We start from the raw sequence: 16,801 nt of genomic DNA on the forward strand, positions 1-16,801 counted from the left end.
TAGTGGTGTCAATCGGTTACCAATATTTCGGTATACCGATACCGAACCAATACCGATTCGGTATTCGGTATTTTATACCAAAAGCATTTGGTATTTTGTCGGTATTATGAAAGTCAACTACTGTCATAAAAAACAAATTGAAAACATTTTTGATAAACCTTCTGAACTCAAATTTGATTTGCGAAATGACATTGGATGAAGAAAAAGGACAATCATGACACATTTCTCCCAAATGCATGATGTCATAACAAATGAGCAAACATGTTAACTGTAACATCAAACACATCAGTCTACCAATGTTAAATGGCAACTTATCAGTGCTAGCAAATTAAATTCCAATACCATGAGGATAATTATATTACAAAAAGCTAATGTGCAAGACATAAACATGTATCAATGTTAAACTCACTGTATACTGGAAAACATACTTTAACTACCTTAGGTACTCAAAATTTCCAAAGCTTTCATTAGAAACAAATTTGACTTTGTTTTGATGAGTCTGTGATTGATCTTGACCTTGTCTTGCTCTCCATTTCACTGCAATGCAGTTACATTATCCAAAAGTCAAAACCCTGTTTTTTATAGCACTAGCTTCACCATTATCATCTAATATTGAAGGCAGCATTTATCACTTCATCATCACCCAACAAATTCTCAACTTCGCTCAACTTCAAAAAGGTCCTGTGGATAATTTATTTTCTTTAATTAGTGTTCTCTTTCCTGCTCTCCTCAACAGATAGAAATCGCTAGCAATGTAATCAAAAGCATTCCTAAAATATAATTGGGTCTTGGCTTGATTCGCAAATAGCAGTTTAAAAACTGAACACATGTAAGAACTTTTAAATGTCGCAGCTGCGCCAAAACCCGATGTAGCTCTATAACTATATAATTGAAAATAATTGAGCAAATTTGTTTTTCTGGTTCTTCATTTTTTAGCAATAGCGGCCTACAATCTTTCTTGAATTAATTTTAATATACCAAAATATGAACATCATATTTTTAAATTAAGTGTACGAAGTGTAAAAAAAGGAAAACTTTATTTTATTCAGTTCCGTTCGTTTCGTAACTAAATGCAAATGGCCGCCGCCTGCAAGGCTGCCATTGTGGAAGAGGTGCGACGTGACACGTGTTAATGATTCTGTAAAATTATGTACATTTCACTTAGCTTTCATCGCGATATCATTACAGTGGTGTCTGCTATCTATCAGTGTGCCTCGTAAGTAATTATTTATCAAGATTTGTTGTGTTAAACGTTTGTTTATGATGAAAAATTGGCTGCGTCACTATCGTCACCATCGCCACTTGAGTTGAACTGTAGGTATAATGGATTTCGTTTACATTAATGGTGTAGCCCAGCCCATCACTGTCATTTGGTTACCATTTTTGGATCATGATAACACACGTAACCCTGTCTTGACTGGACTCAAATTGAATGACTTTAATGGAAAGGACGTTTTATGGTTCAGGCATGGATGAGATTCAGGGTAAAAGTTCTTGTCCTATCACCTCATGCAGATGACTTGAATCCACATCCCAGTTAAGTAACTGACCTGAATATTTGTAATAGTTACACAATACAGTTATTTTTTTTGCATTGCAAATAATTTAGAGATTTCCTGACTTTTTGTTGCCTTATTTCAAAGTATTACCTTTCAATGCTTATCATTTGTTTTGAGAAAGTTTGAAGCATTTGTTTGATGATTCCCTGAATTCGGTACGTAGTCGGTATTTCACCCTATTTCTGAAAATCGGTTCGGTTTTGGTATACTCTCAGTGATTTTGGTCGGTATCGGTTTGGTATTGGTTTCCAAAATTTCTGAAATTGACATCACTAGTAATAACATCCATCATTAACACATCCGGTGGTGTTCTTTCCTTTCTGTTGTATGTGCTGTATGTTTTGTTCAAGCTCGACTTCAGCTTCGTTCGTTTTTTTTTTTCAGGAAAGGTGCTTTAATTTAAGCCGGTAGGCTTCTGCACCGATCCTTTGTGTCACTGATTTCTGATGTTTTCTATTTCTTACTTACTTCCCATGTGACGCAAAAAATATATGATGATGATGATGATGATGATGATCTAAGGTGTTTTCTTCGCTCTAGCATGCCTCTATCAATAGTTATTTGCGAAAAACTGTCAGCTACCATTCGTGACCTGAGATGACCCCGGGGCATAAAAGGGGTCATGGGTGCCATTTTCATGTTCAGTGTGTCAAAGTTACTTGTAAATCAGTGTTTGAGACTTGAGAGTGTTTATAATGGCTTTCGTCCAAAACAGGAACCTTTTTTGAAGTCAATTTTCTCTCATTGACATAGGATAGAGAGGTCGCAAAATTGATCTGACCCTAGGTCACCGATATCGAAATTCTGAGATATACATTTTGTACAAACTGCTGTTTCTATCAATCGCTAAAAGTTTCAAAGCGGTCGGTCACTCGATATAGCTATGGCAGACAGTGAAACTGTTCATGTAGTGATGTCACTTGACGTAACCTGGCAACCTGACCTTAGGTGAACTAGGTCTGAAAATTGTACATGTGCAGAAAAGACGTATGAAAAACGGCGGCGCTCCGTGCCGCCGTTTTTGAGATATTTGCGAAAAACCACAAAGGGGGTGTTCAAACCCACCCCCGCAGCAGGGCGCGGATTAATAGGCTCCATTCTGGCAAAAAAAAGAACAGTAATGATTTCAGACTGGTGTTTGATTCATCTGTGATTGAATCGATTGGATTGAATCAAACAAAATTTGTTGAATCAAAAATGTTTGATTCACCGTCAGGATTGTTTGATTCACAAGCCATGATTGAATCAAACGCATTGGGAATCAGGGTTGATTGAATCAAAAAAATTAATGATTCATGAACTTTAAAAAAATTGAAGTGAACGAACATAGTTCATTATCAACAAATGTTAACACTACTGCCATTACATGACAACAAAAAGAACACAACAAATACAATACTATCCCTGATATTTTGTATATTTTATTTTTTTAATTGAATCAAAAAAGAATCATTCAAAAAAAAATTGGCTGAATCAAACGTGAATCATTCCTTTTATTGTTTTTTGATTCTCTGAATCAAAAGGAATTGATTCACCAATTTTTTTGAAGGAATCAAACGGTGATTGAATCAAACAAAAATCAAATGAATCAATGATTGAATCGATCCAAAAAAGGTGAATCAAAAACCAGTCTGAATGATTTGCATTTTTAATGAATAAGAATTAAAGTTAACTTGGTTTCTATGCATGAGTGAGAGAAGTCTCCCGACTCCCGTATCCAACATTTCTCCCTAGCACCGTTTTCCCAGTAGGTAATATGTAAAATAGATCAATGTAGAAAACCTAGTAATCTGCATAAGCTTCTTTTCAACAGAGACCTTCTCGGATTTCAAAAGAACGATTCGATCGTCGTAGCTCGCTCACCATCCACTTAAGTCATTCGGCATCAAGATCGCATCTTCGGCCTCTGTATGCCTTCATCCGACAAATCTGGGCCCCACTGGCAGCCGGACTCATTTGCCGTCCCCACCAGTGAGTGGGTAAGTATCGCCAAGTTAAGAGCGTGCCAAGTTGCCGGGGTGGGCGGCGCGGCGGTGGGCGGCCGCGCAGCCCTGCAGGCCCGGCCGGTGACCAGCCGCGGGTCGGAATTCCCCTGGTGCGCTGGTGGCTCGCGCTGCGACCGGCTTCATTCCGACCCGCCGCTCGGACCGGGTGGCACGTGCTCCCTGCGCTCTCCACACCTCCGCCAGCATGAGGATACTCGCTGTGGTAAGTACCAAACACCGAACTGAGGTTCACTGGTTTGCGCCAGTCAGTTAGGCTGATACCTGCTGCTGCGGCAAAGGAGAGCGAATCTTGTGACAGGGCAATCACAATGGTGTGAGCGACGCCCCATCAAAATGTTGCTCTATGCATTTGGTTTTTGATAGCTGGCTCCTAATTGAGTCAACAGCCCGCTAATATCCCATTTCCAATAGATATGCTGGGAACGGCGTTAACGGATTTCGACTCATCCGACCTTGCAACTGACATTTTTTTGCATAAGCAATGAGCTCTGGCAGGCTGCGAAGCAGTAGGTATTTCTAAGCGGTTTTTGGTGTCCACTACGCAGTCTACCGTTTATCATTGACTATATGCTGGCTTGCTGCAAATCAAGTTTGAATTAATGAAAAGCTTTTTTGCATCTTTCATAGACACTTTTTCAGTGGTCATACGAAAAGTTGACCTGCTGCTCAAAGACCTGTGAGACTGTCATGGCCTGACAAATCGGCGCGATATAATACAGCGATGAAAGCTACATTTCCTCAACGTTAAACAGCGCTTCCGCCTACTTTACCTTCCCGTTTAATTCTTAATTCAATATGACATTTTTAGGCACTAACTGTCAACCAGGAAACATCAGTTTTCCGTGGGATAAACCCATGCAAGCATCTTTCAGTCCGAATGATGCGCGGTAAATTTGCTACACATCCTGCAAGTATTTACAATTTTGCATCGAAAACCAAGCTAAAAAGCTCAACAGTCTAAGTAGCAGAATTTAAGCATGCAGCCACTTATTATCTTTCGCTTTTTACTCGAAAATCCATTTTCTGATTGTATCGTTCATGGTGTAGGGCACGAGTAAAGACAAGGTCCAGAATATTGTAATTTGTAACTGTGGCTTACGTTTATTTCTCATTTAGCTCAGCATTTATTTAAAATTTCAACCGCAGCCAACTATCAAAAACACGAAAATGACCGTGGCCAACTATAACAACTGAATCTGATGTGCGCCATTAGGCTAGCCGTAGCTGATACGAAAATATTGTTTGGCGAGGGCATGGATGAGGTAATAATGGATTGGTGTCTTCGCAGTTTTTGGCGACATTGAGCTCAGGCCTGCCATCTAGCGGGAGAATTATCGTAAGTTAGGAGCAAGCCGAGTGAACGCCGCTGATTAGCATTGTGACACACGGGAGTGTGGTGTAGTAGCAGGCTTGTTGTGCAATTTTTCAAAAGGTTATGTCTTTATATGTCAGTAAAAGCGAAGAAATTTATAGATTTATATGCAGGGTCAGTAATAAGATAAGCAGTTACATGTTATTTCTTCATTAAATAGTGAAACAGGGAGTTATTGGAGACCTCGCCAGCACGTGTCGTTTTCGCTATTTTTCACATGAGTCTTAAGGTACTTGGCCTAAATCAAACAAATTGTCCGATCAAAGAACAAAACGAACGTAAGTACTATCTATAAGTCTAATGAAAAAGTTAAACGGAATTGCTAACGTCATTGCCGCTCAATATGTCATTCAAGACGCTCTATGAAAAGGACCCAACCAGTGCTGCGTAGTCGATGAAATTTCAGTGACTTTGGCTCCAACTCCGATTCCGGTATCCAAATATCGACTCCGACTCCTCCGGGCAGAACTGTCGATTCACACAGACTCCGACTCTGACTCCGACTCTGCAGCCCTGGTAAGTCTGTGGAGTCGATGATTTTTCGGTGACGTTCGACTCATACGGCGACTACAGCTTTTAAAAATCAACCGACTCCGAGTCCGAACAGAAACGCTGGCTCTGACTACAACTCCGCATCCCTGGCCCAAGATAGCCGCCTAAAACAACTTTGGTGTGTGATCTTCTTCGTACATTGTTTGTTAATGTTATTTTAAACAAGGAATGGAAAAGGGAGACGAAACCTTCACAAACAAGGATCTTTCCTGTTGCGGATCAATCAGCTGCTGGAACAGAAAGGCATAAACACCACGCATCTCATTTCATCGTTTTCCTAATGATTCTGCACCAATGTAAGCATTGATCAATGCAGTGCGAGCATCGATGTGACATTTGTGTATGTACCAACTTTGAGTGTTATCCGCCCAACCGTTCTTGAGCTATGGAAGCGGCATCCCGCACGTGCGCACGTGCAGTAGCACCCCCACAGTGACACATGGAAATGCATTGGCCACTGGGTGCCTAACTATTGACGAAGTTATACTGTAATGGGCCCAGCCATTGCGGAGTTACTTTATGTGGAACAATTTCGACACCCCTAAGTTGGCACGTTGCATGTGCCGTAACATTAACTAAGATGAAGAAAATCGGGCCGGAAATTCGGAGGAGAAGGAATAAGCCTACCAAATATGTATGACATATTTGTCAAACTGCTGTACCATTGTGAGTAAATGGCCATATAAAAGGTCGTACAAGCCAATGGGACTGGGCGTTTCAATACACACCGTCTTACGCATTTTATTTTCGTTATTACCTAAAGCTGCTTGACGTTTTTGGCTTTCAAGCATTTAATACATTTTTTGTCGTCTCAGGTCCAGTAAGATTACCTCCAACTCTTGGGAATATGCACTTTAAGCCAACTAACACACCACACCTACGTGTGTCATAATGCTGAGAGATGGCGTTCACCTGGCTTGCTCCTAACTTACGATAATTCTCTCGCTAGATGGCAGGCCTGATCCCAATGTCGCGGATCCCAATGTTAATTTCCACGAGACACCAATCCAGTGTTATATCATCCATGGCGAGGGTGAAGCGTCTGATAATCTGTGAAGTAAGAATATAGGAAATGAAGTTATTATGTTCTCATTGACTAATAATTCAACTGATGCGTTCCGCCTGATTTTGGTGAGCACATATTGGCGAGCTTTAATTTATGCTGTAGTTATTAAGTTCAGTTTCCTTTTAATGCAATGAGATCCTGAAACGTTTGCTTTTTATAAATATGCCAATTGTTACTATTCAATTACCTATCAAACATCAAAACTAAACGTCAACCTTGTATCATGCATTCAATTCGCTAAATACTGTTTCGAATTTTGATTTGAAAAGTTCTAATAATACAGCTTTTTTATGACCGTTCAAGCTGTGTATTAGCAACTTATTAATTTTTGCTATAGGAGTTCATCTGCAACTTTTTCCTGTAAATTATACTTTTGTATTTTAGTGCTCTGACTTGAGTGCTTATGCGCCCATATTTCTTTTTAATTATAGAAACGAAACTCGAGCCTTATATGTGTGTACCTAGATCAGGCACTTTTTGGCATTTATGACATTTAGGTACATTTACAATTGCTATGATGAAAGATTGAGAAAAACGACGAGACTAGCTGAAAAGCTCACAAACGCATATCATGCTGTCTTGTGTTACGTATTTTAATGACATGTATTTCATTTACATCGAGTCGAAAAATACCTTAACTCATTGTAAACTGTTTAACAAAATGATATTTACTACAATATTAATGATTGTAGTGCATTAATACTCCTTTGGAGTTTAAAAAGTCGGTTGTCCTATTTTTTTAAATGGTGTAATGGATTTAAGACAAATGCAAGACTATTCACGGATAATATAACACGAATGGCAATTAGCTTGACCGTCACGCGGAGTGATCGTTGAGAACGGGATCTTTTTGTTTTCTAGCCCACCGCTTTCACCATGACTTGCACTTCTCAACCCAAAATTTAATCCCAACAACGGTTCTTTATTTATGCACGATTCTTTATGTTTTCCGACATGTTTACGTGTGTCGGATAAATTATGTCTTAGCTTAGCTTCTTTCGATGCTTGTTCTTTTTGCATCTGCCTTACGTAGACGATACAGGTGCGTTTTGCTATATTAGACTCAAATTGATGTTTCATGCTATTTATTTCCCACGCATATGTATATATGTAGTATTATTTTATACCGTGTGTTGTGCGTATTTTATAACTATCCAAAGAAAAATAACACTTTGAGATTCAGATTGCTGCTTCACTGATATATATTGCGATGCGTCTATGAGCTAAGAGCTCATACCACAAGAGCTCAGCCATGCTGACCTCCTCCCCCTGACTGTGCCATTTTGACTGGTGACTGGTGGCGTCCACAGTCCTGTCAATCCAAACAGAACAGTTTTACTGTGAAGTTAAGCTGGCCGTGAACGCTTTTATCGCGCTGGACAGTTGCTCCGGTTCTAAGAGCTTCTTATGGCAGTCGCATATCACATAGCATTTCTAGCCGCTGGCATTACCTCTCAGCTGGTGTGCAGTGACGTCGTCATGCCGTGAGCATCGACCTTTGCTGTGCTGTATTGACCTTGGCACCTTCTTCCGTCCCACAGTGACCTCTAAATCCCCTCCTCGTGGGTCAATAGACAGTGTCCTGCCCTGACCCTGGCCCCCTTTATTGTCTTACAGTGACCCCTGACCCGACTTCTCCCCGCTCGGATCGACAGGCAGTGCTGGTAGTCCTACCCTGACCTCCTCTGTCGTCCTTACAGTGACCCCTGACCCGGCCTCTCCCGCCCGGTCGACAGGCAGTGCTGGTGGTCCTGACCTGACCTCTGTCGTCCCTACAGTGACCCCTGACCCTCCCTCTCCCGCCCGGTCGACAGGCAGTGCTGGTGGCGCTGGCAGCCGCCGCCGAGGAGGAACCCAAACGCGAGAAGCGTCAGATTGTGTTCGGCGGCAGCGCGTTCAGCAGTCCGAGCCCGCACACCCGAGGTACCCCGTACGCCGTGTCGCACGGCAGCTTTAACCTGGGCGCCGCGCCCGGCTATTCCGCCACCGCTAACCCGTATGTCGACTACGCTTGGAACAGCTTCAGCAGCGCGCTGCGTGTGCCGTACGGGCCGGCGGCGTACGCGCGGCCCGTCGTCGGCTACCCGCAGCCGGAGAGCCCGCCAGCCGGCTACGAGTACGGTGTAAAGATCGCCCACCAGCCGGTGGTGGCGTACGCGCCCGCCGAGGCTAGCTATGGCACGCCATGTAAGTGACGCTTCTTCTGCTGTCCTGTCGCCCCGCTCGAGTTCCGACAACACAAAATACTTCACACTCAACACCGCGCATAAGCCTGCATCAATCAACAAAGCATAAGGGCTATAATCCAGTCTTGTCTCTCCACGCGCGTCACTCTGTGTGGGTGAGTCGGGCACACCAGTGAGTCGGACTCAACAGTGAGTCGGCATGTCCTGACCGAGCTACAAGGCCGCGTACCAACAGGAGCGAGACGGCGCTGCACTCAACACTGAATATTTGCCGCCAGCCTTGAGACTTGACACCAAAACGTGCGATCAACCCGGTCAAGGACCCACGTATATGGTTTTACGGTGTGCACATTGTCAAATTACTGTATGCCTGGCCTATTCAAATACATTAGCCGGAGGGGTGTGGTAATAACTGGTGTAAGCAAATTGACCACGGTCAAAAATGCATTACCAGTTTGCACTTAAGCCAACATTTTGGGATGGTCTCGTTCCTAAGTCGGCTAAGAGCTTCGGTCCAGAACATAAATTTATCGTTGGCATACAGTAAAATACATACCAAACTCGGCCGGTGATAAATTTTCAAGACCTCAGTCCTTACTGATTTTTGAACTCGGCCTTCGGCCTCGTTCAAAAATCCAGTAAGGACCTCGGTCTTGAAAATTTATTTACACCGGCCTCGTTCAGTATTATATATTACCGTTGAGGCAATGCGCAGTATCCAGGCAGTAGGCACGGGCCATGCATCACCCCATTCAGCCGGTGTTTCAGCAGCCGTAAATGCTGGACACGGGGCGTTCGTGAGTCATCACCTGTGCCGCTGGCGCGCTCCGCAGACACGACATGGAAATACGGCCGGGTCGTGACCGTCCCCGGTCGGTCCACCGGCCACAGTGTGGCATATGGTGCGGCGCAGCCCCTCGTGGCAGCGCTCAGTCACAGGGCAGCGCTCAGTCACAGGGCACCACTATGGTGCCTCACTGCCCCATACACGGGTGGCACACCGCGGGCGCCAGCGGGGGGACACGGGCTTTCTGTCACCCGTGGGGTTCCGTGGGCCGGGCCAGGTCACGCGGCGTGTCAGGCCGCGAGCCTGTGTCCGCGCCAAATACGGCATCAGACGCCGGGGAAGGGCTCTGGATTCGCTCCGACCCAGCCGACGGTCATACACGAAACTGGACCAAACAGGACAGCGGGAGACAAATTTAGACACGATCAACTGCTGCGCTACTTTGAGGCTCCATATTCGGGGACACATCACTGATGATAGGATAGCACATAAATCCCACCATCAAAGCTCCGCGCGACACGAGTAAATAATGCAACTGCTTTTCTTTGTAAAATATTTCAAATTCATTGCTACAAAAAGCAGGTGCATAGCTGCACTTATTTAGTGCATAACTGCACTAAAAAGTACACGAAAATATACAACTTTCTTTCGCATCAATGATATGCACCATAACACTTGCAACTCGAGCGGGGCTCCTTTATCTTACTATTCTCTTCTTGTATGCATGCTATAAATATAGTCGACGCTAAACAAACTTTGCACTTTTTCATCTCATCACTAGATTCCAAATTCTAGCAGACTAGTTTTGGTTGTTCTTTTATTCTCTCTATGCATCGCCTGAAGATTTAGTGATTTTGGTCCGAACTGCGAATGGTTCAGCGTTTTAAAATGAATTAAGTGCGAAGTTTGTTTGCCGGTTTTTTTGTTGTTGTACATGCTTCAGCTTTGTATACGTGGAAATATGCTGACTGCTATTGATTTATGATGTGCAGCAAAAGAAAAAGATCAAAAATTGTTATGATATAGGTAATTGACACTTAAAATTATCACGTATACAGGAAAAAGACCATAAGAAACTAAAATATTGTGCAAGTCAATACAACAAAAAGACGAAAACTTGCACCATTATGACTTAGATCAATTGCAATAAATTATAAAACATACATTTTTTGCATCATGGCTTCTTTCTGCCTGTGGCCTCCATTGTTAAAATCAATAAATGCATGCAACCAATCATTTTAAAACTGTGATAGTCATCGTAATTGATCGAACGTCTCGGCATTTTGTTGCACACTATAAATCAAATAAGTTCAGACGTATCTTGCATTTGCTGTCATCAGCTTCTGATAGTGATTGGCTTTTCGCTCTGTGTTTGCTGTTTATACGACCCCACCTGTATATCGTAAACGTTGTAATTAAGCACCCACCACTCCTTTTCTGTTGTAAATGTGGCTATGCTTCCTACCGTACATAGCTTATCGTCTCTTCGCTTTTCTGTGTCATATTCCCCCTAACTAACACTTCCATCCACTGTCTTGCCTCGATCTTGTCCCGATATTTTGAACCCCTGTTGGAATGAATCGCTGCAACGCTGTGAGTAAAACCTTTTCAACTTGATTTCTGATTGGGATGATGCGATGGGCTGTAAATTTTTCATCTTATTCTCCAGTATAGTGGCAAATCTATTGAATTAAGTTACATAGTTACAGCAAAGTATCTCCGTTATTAATCTCCGTTATTATATTATACTTCTCACTGATAGAAATGCGAGTTACGAAGATGTTTTGCCGTTGATGTGCACAGTGTCTGTCTGCCAGTCAGCCCACGGTGTCTTTAGTCAGTAAGTGGTTATGTAGCAGGTATAGGCATACCTATCGAGCTGTGGCGTTGTCCGTAGTCGCTGTCCTACCGGCAGACCACAGCTCCTCGGTCACCGCTGTGCCGACTGCGGGGCTGGGGTCCGCTGTGTCTGTAGTGTCGTACCTGTAGTGTAGTACCGGTAGTATGTAGTGTGGCGCCTGCAGTATGTGTAGTGTAGCGTCGGTAGTGTGCGTAGTGTCAGAGTATGAGAACGGCCGGCCGCGCGGACGGTGGATTTCAGACCGCGGCTCGCCGGCGGCGCAGTGCAGCAGCGGCGAGTGCTCGCCGCTGGTGTTCTGCTCGGGCATTGTCTCCGGCACCAGCCCCAAGACGACGGCTGCCGTCTGCGACCTGGGCGACGGCTCGACGGGCCTCTGCTGCCGCCGCGACCCCGTCCAAGGTGGGTCCCGCGCGGGCGCCGCCTCCGGGGATAGTGGGGGACGGTAGAGGGTCAGTGAGCGCCCCCCCCCCCACCCCCTGCGCGTCCGGTAGCGGACCGCGCTACGCATGCCTGGTGGAGGGATGTAGATTGTAGGTGGACGCTTTAGTCAGATATTTCAGCACATATAATCCGTAGTTATTAGTTATAGTGATTGTTTTCTTTTGTTTTGTATGATATGTTTCTGGCATCTCATGTTCAGTACCTAATCACTGCCAAACCGGAATTAGATACAAGGATATCGTTAGTAACAAAATCGTGCTTTTGATTTTTTAGCTCGTAAATCGAAGGCAACTAAAACTGTGGCGTTTCTGTATCTCCTCTCACTTGTACTTCAGTCAAAACGTATCGATTACCTTTGTACATTTAGACAAACCGATTCCTATTCAGGCTATCTGTATGAGCATTGTCTCCGAAACCAGATCGGATTTAGATTCTACGGCCTAATAGTTATGCGGGATGTCCCAGCTACGGCCTGATTTCTTTCCACTATGAACCACTTTATATGAAAGTGACGCTTTTCCTCTCGTTATCTGCTTGTAGTCCAATATGTCCCATTCCATGTATGTACGCGCTTTTGGCAGTTTAGTAGGGACTACATTGATTTACTTCGATAGCAAAGGCGGAAGTCCATATTTGTAGAAGACATGTTTCATCCGTCGAAAAATCGCCTTGTTCGGTTCCTGATAGTGAGGTGGTCAGGGAGCTTACATCACAGATAGCCCCAAAAAGCCTTCACAGTCGCAGACGGTAAAAAAGTCCAAAATAATTGTCGAGATCGGCAGTGTCTGGATTTTTCGCCGTAGTCAGGTGTGATGCTGACTCACGCCGGCTTCCGTCTTCAATAGAGCCTCGGCAGCGCGTCTGTGACACCGGGATGACCTCACTAATTGGACGTCATTCGTCGAAGGCGCACAAAGGGCGCGGATCGGCCGAGCCACGAACCGTGCGTCAGTGGGGGGTCAGACGGGTCACGGGTGACGCGTGATCCGCGGGACGGCGCCTTTGAACCTCTCGGCTGGTGCAGGACGGTTCCCAGCCCGGCGTCAGGGACAATGTCGTCTGTGACGCGCCGCCGACGACTGCCGTTCGTCGCCGCCCCTCCCGAACAGACGCAGCCTTGGGACATTGGGACGGCTGCGAGGCGCTCCCCCTTAGCTGCCGGCGCCGACGCCAGCGCGGCCGACGGCGGGGACCGGCCGAGGTCAGGAGGTCACCGGTGGGTCTGCCGTCGCGTCAGACAGTGCCGCCTGCTTATGGCCATGGGGCCGCTAACAAATGGAAGGTCGCGCTCCGCAGCCCGGTGCTGCGTTGTCGATGCGTTTACCGAGATGCGGGCGATTGGAGAGTGGCCCGGCGCGCGCCGGGTCAGGGCTGCGCCGCTGACCTGCCGGTCACACTGGCGCAGTTAGTGGCCGCTGGAAAGGGAGGCGTCTCGCAGAGCCGAGCTCTGATCATTGGGATGACAATGGATCAGCCCATTCAGCCCAATGATGAATGGCTTCATTGATGGCCCTGCGCAACACGGTGTCGGTGTTGCGTTCAACGCTCTTACCTCCAACCAGCGGTGACTGAATGCATCTACGTTGGTGAAGGAGGCCATGTGTCAGCCAGCCCTCTGCATCCAGCCATTCTGGCACTTCGAACCTGTTTCTGTGCAAGCAACACCACTTGACTCCGCTGTTCAGATGCAAAGGTTATACATTGACTGTTACATATACCATCCCACTGTTCTGCCGGTAAAGCGGCACTAGTCTCCGTTTCAGTTTGAGTGGGCTGTTCGCATTAAACACAATACAATAAGACTGCAAGATAAATCCCAACCAATCACCGAGCCACATTTGTTCAATGCGAGCAGGACCGATTTTACATAAGCTCCTCATTTCGAACATCTGTTGCGGATCAAAGCTGCACGTCAGAAGAGAAACTGATCAGTGTGCGCCTGTCTTCACCGGGCCACTGGAGTGAATCGAGCCGGGTGTCGCGTTTCGCCAAGCGTCTCTATTGCATTTGCACGAGAACCATGAGACACTTTCACTGTGCCGGATGGCTGCTTTTGTCGTCGATGCATAAACATAAAGTCTGCCTTTGTAATGGGTTTAGCTCCGTTCCAAATTATTGTTACCCGAGTATGCTCACTCGAGGGCAGGATTGCTTGATGTGACCTTGTGCTTTGAAGAAGACTTGTTAGCTGTTGTCACGCCTACATTCACAGCTTTACACGAGTTCATGGCTCCCTGGGTACCAGTCATCCTTTCCGCTAAGTAACAACTCTTCGCAGCGCTGACATGTCTGAGAGAGGGCGAGACGAGAGCTACCGACGCGGAAGCTCTGCTCCTATTTAGAAGCCCATCTATTTAGAGCGTTTTCCCGCGCGCTGGAGTGGCCCTCCGTCTGACGCCGCGGCCTTGGTTGCGGGCTCCAGCAGTCCGTGGTTTATGCAGTGTCCGGGGCGGCGGGGTGGGGCCAGTGTCTGAGCCCCTGTTCCGGGACCACCTGCCGACCGCGACGACGTCATGCGTCGCCCGGATCTGGGTCATTCCGGCCCCTCGCCTCCCCCTAAACAGTCGCGCACCTCCGCCTGCGCTCTTAGCCCGTCAGGTCAGGGTCGGTCGCCTCGGGTCTCTTTGCCAAAACGTGACGTCAATGGTGCAGTCTGGCCCCAATATGCCCTTGTTGTAGCGATCGATCGGCTGATAAATTGGCAATTACACCGCGCAGCGTGGAACACTGCTCGCTGCTGTCCGCCGCCCTGAGCTGCTGCGCGGAGACGCTGTCGGGGCAGACGGCACCTCCCGCCAGTGGTTTCGGCGAACGGGCCGTCTCGCCGCGCCCTGGTGGAGCTCGGCGCGGCCGCTATCTGGTCGGCGATCAAAACAGGAAAACTGAGCGCGGAGCGCAGCGATCCTCCGGTAATGACACCGTTCCGGACCACCAGGGTCCCGGCGCCGGAAACCGAGGGCTGAGAGAGCGGCGCGAGGCGCTCACTGCAGCGCATTCACGGCGCCCGGCCATCAGATCGGACCCCACTGCATCCTGAGCTGATTGGGACACTAAGATGTGATAAGCTGATAAGCTGTCGACTTAACATTTGGGCTGTTTTGTGCATGCATAACAGCCGAAAGCCGTCCAGATTCTTAGGTCTTAGATGCTTTTGCAACATGTTTTTAGGTTAGTGTATTTATGCCTCATGCGATACTGGAAGGAAACCTACGGCATGCACACGCTCACTCGTTAAAACTGTCGACATTGTTTAAATTAAATGTTATGTCGTCATTCATATGCATTGCGTTGATGCCCAATTGGTATTGAACCAATCATAGACCTCGGTATACAGATGCCTGTGAACCAATGCGTTGCTTGGTATCTTTGCACACTGATGGTAGGCATCGTGAATCATGCTTCTTCATTACGCCACAACCATCCAGGAAGAAGGAATGCACGAAAATTGTTCGTGTCGTTGTCCACTTAACCCGCGCACCGACGGGGGGGGGGGGCGGATATCCGCCCCCCCTGAGGTTTTTCGCGGATAGCGGGAAAACCGCGGCGCGTAGCGCCGCGAAATTTGGTACGACTATTCTCTCATCAATTTTACACATGGTGTGCAAGTTATACCCTCCTAACTTTTAAGGTCAGGTCACCAGGTCACTTTGAATGACCCAACCTCAAGTCACTTTTTTGCAACTTTGTCACCGTGCCAGAGCTACAGTAGATGTCGGAGGCCTTTGAAAGTCGCAGGATGTTATTAGGTCATTAGTAGCTACAATTTGTTTATCTCGGAATTTTGATATCGGTGACCTAAGGTCAGGTCAATTTCGCGACCTCCCCATTATAAGTCAATGGGGGAAAAATCAACTCCCTGTTTTTACCACTAAAACGGGTCGGAATGGCCCCATATACCATACATGACTTCATATACGATCAACCTTCACTACCTTGAGGTCTGTTTTGCTGTTGGGCAGCTGTAAGGTCATGTGGCGTCAGCAAAGGTCACCAAAGGTTTTTTGCCAATAACTCCGTACAGGAACAAGATACAGCCGCGCAGATGGTCTCATTGTGTTCAGCTCGTCAAGACGCATCGAATGATATACATGATGACCTCGAGGTCACGTGACCTGAGGTCAACCTTTGACCTTGACCTTTCGAGGTCAACATATATATCATTCGATGCGGATTGACGAGAGGATCACGATGATGCCCTTAGTTTGTTCCTATCTTGACTAATTCGAAAGTTATTCGAGAAAAACTATCTCCATATCTAGCGCCGCCATTTTGACTTTTTCGACCCCTGTGACGTCATCTTTGACCTGACCTGAAAATGACCTCAGTAAAAATTGTAGACCTTGTCCGTGCATATCCGATGCCGTTTACCGCTTGTCGCTATCTTGCTTCGTTCTCGAGATCTCAGGGGGGGCGGTCATCCGCCCCCCCCCCCCGTCGGTGCGAAGTTGGCGCAGACCCCCGTCGGTGCGCGGGTTAATGTTTCAATTTCAAATTATACTCCGCAATATAACCTAGTTCCTGCTTGCTCTCTGAAAAAAACTTTCCTCTTAATGCACACTTTTCTTTCATTAGATTATGACATAGAACTTGGAAGAACAGTCTAACCCGTACTATACAGCTACGGTGCCATGCTTACATCACTTCAATATTCATAAGTCAATGTTGAATGGCCCTCGAATGCCTAGTAGGCGTGTCTAGACCAGGAGGTGATGTGGAATATCGAACACGTGCAGGGTCATGCGACTATAATTTATTCCACCACGCCTGTCGGCCCTGAGAAAGATAATCTCTAGATACGTTGGTCTATTGCTCGCCATAGACCTTTCCAGAGCATTTGACCTGTCTGGCAGCGGCCGGTCTGTCTGTCGCCCGCCCTCAGCAGAGGTGATGACCTCGACCTGGCGCCCACAGCCGCTGCTGCCCTCTCCGGCGGCGCTGCGGACCACCATTCGCAGAGCGTGCCGCAGGGAT

The 16,801-nt window shown here is 46.3% G+C and overlaps 1 protein-coding gene across 6 annotated transcripts in view; it reads left to right on the forward strand.

Annotated features, from left to right (window-relative positions):
* The first annotated feature begins 1,068 nt into the window (after positions 1-1,068).
* The window catches only part of LOC122392984 (peroxidase-like), a 38,717-nt gene continuing 22,984 nt past the window's right edge, over positions 1,069-16,801 (forward strand). Inside the window, exons 1-4 of one of the 6 annotated variants that reach the window (XM_043388393.1) lie at positions 1,069-1,112; positions 3,373-3,538; positions 8,370-8,478; positions 11,630-11,788. In XM_043388393.1, the coding sequence (XP_043244328.1) occupies positions 3,470-3,538; positions 8,370-8,478; positions 11,630-11,788 (337 nt within the window). In that variant the 5' untranslated portion in view covers positions 1,069-1,112; positions 3,373-3,469. Of the gene's footprint in view, positions 1,113-3,372; positions 3,768-8,369; positions 8,743-11,629; positions 11,789-16,801 lie in introns of those variants that run through there. The other 5 variants (XM_043388394.1, XM_043388395.1, XM_043388391.1 and 2 more) reach the window with 5 other exon arrangements.

Source organism: Amphibalanus amphitrite, unplaced genomic scaffold, assembly GCF_019059575.1.
Source record: "Amphibalanus amphitrite isolate SeventyFive unplaced genomic scaffold, NRLGWU_Aamphi_draft 000510F_arrow, whole genome shotgun sequence".
NCBI classification, from domain to species: Eukaryota; Metazoa; Arthropoda; class Thecostraca; order Balanomorpha; family Balanidae; genus Amphibalanus; species Amphibalanus amphitrite.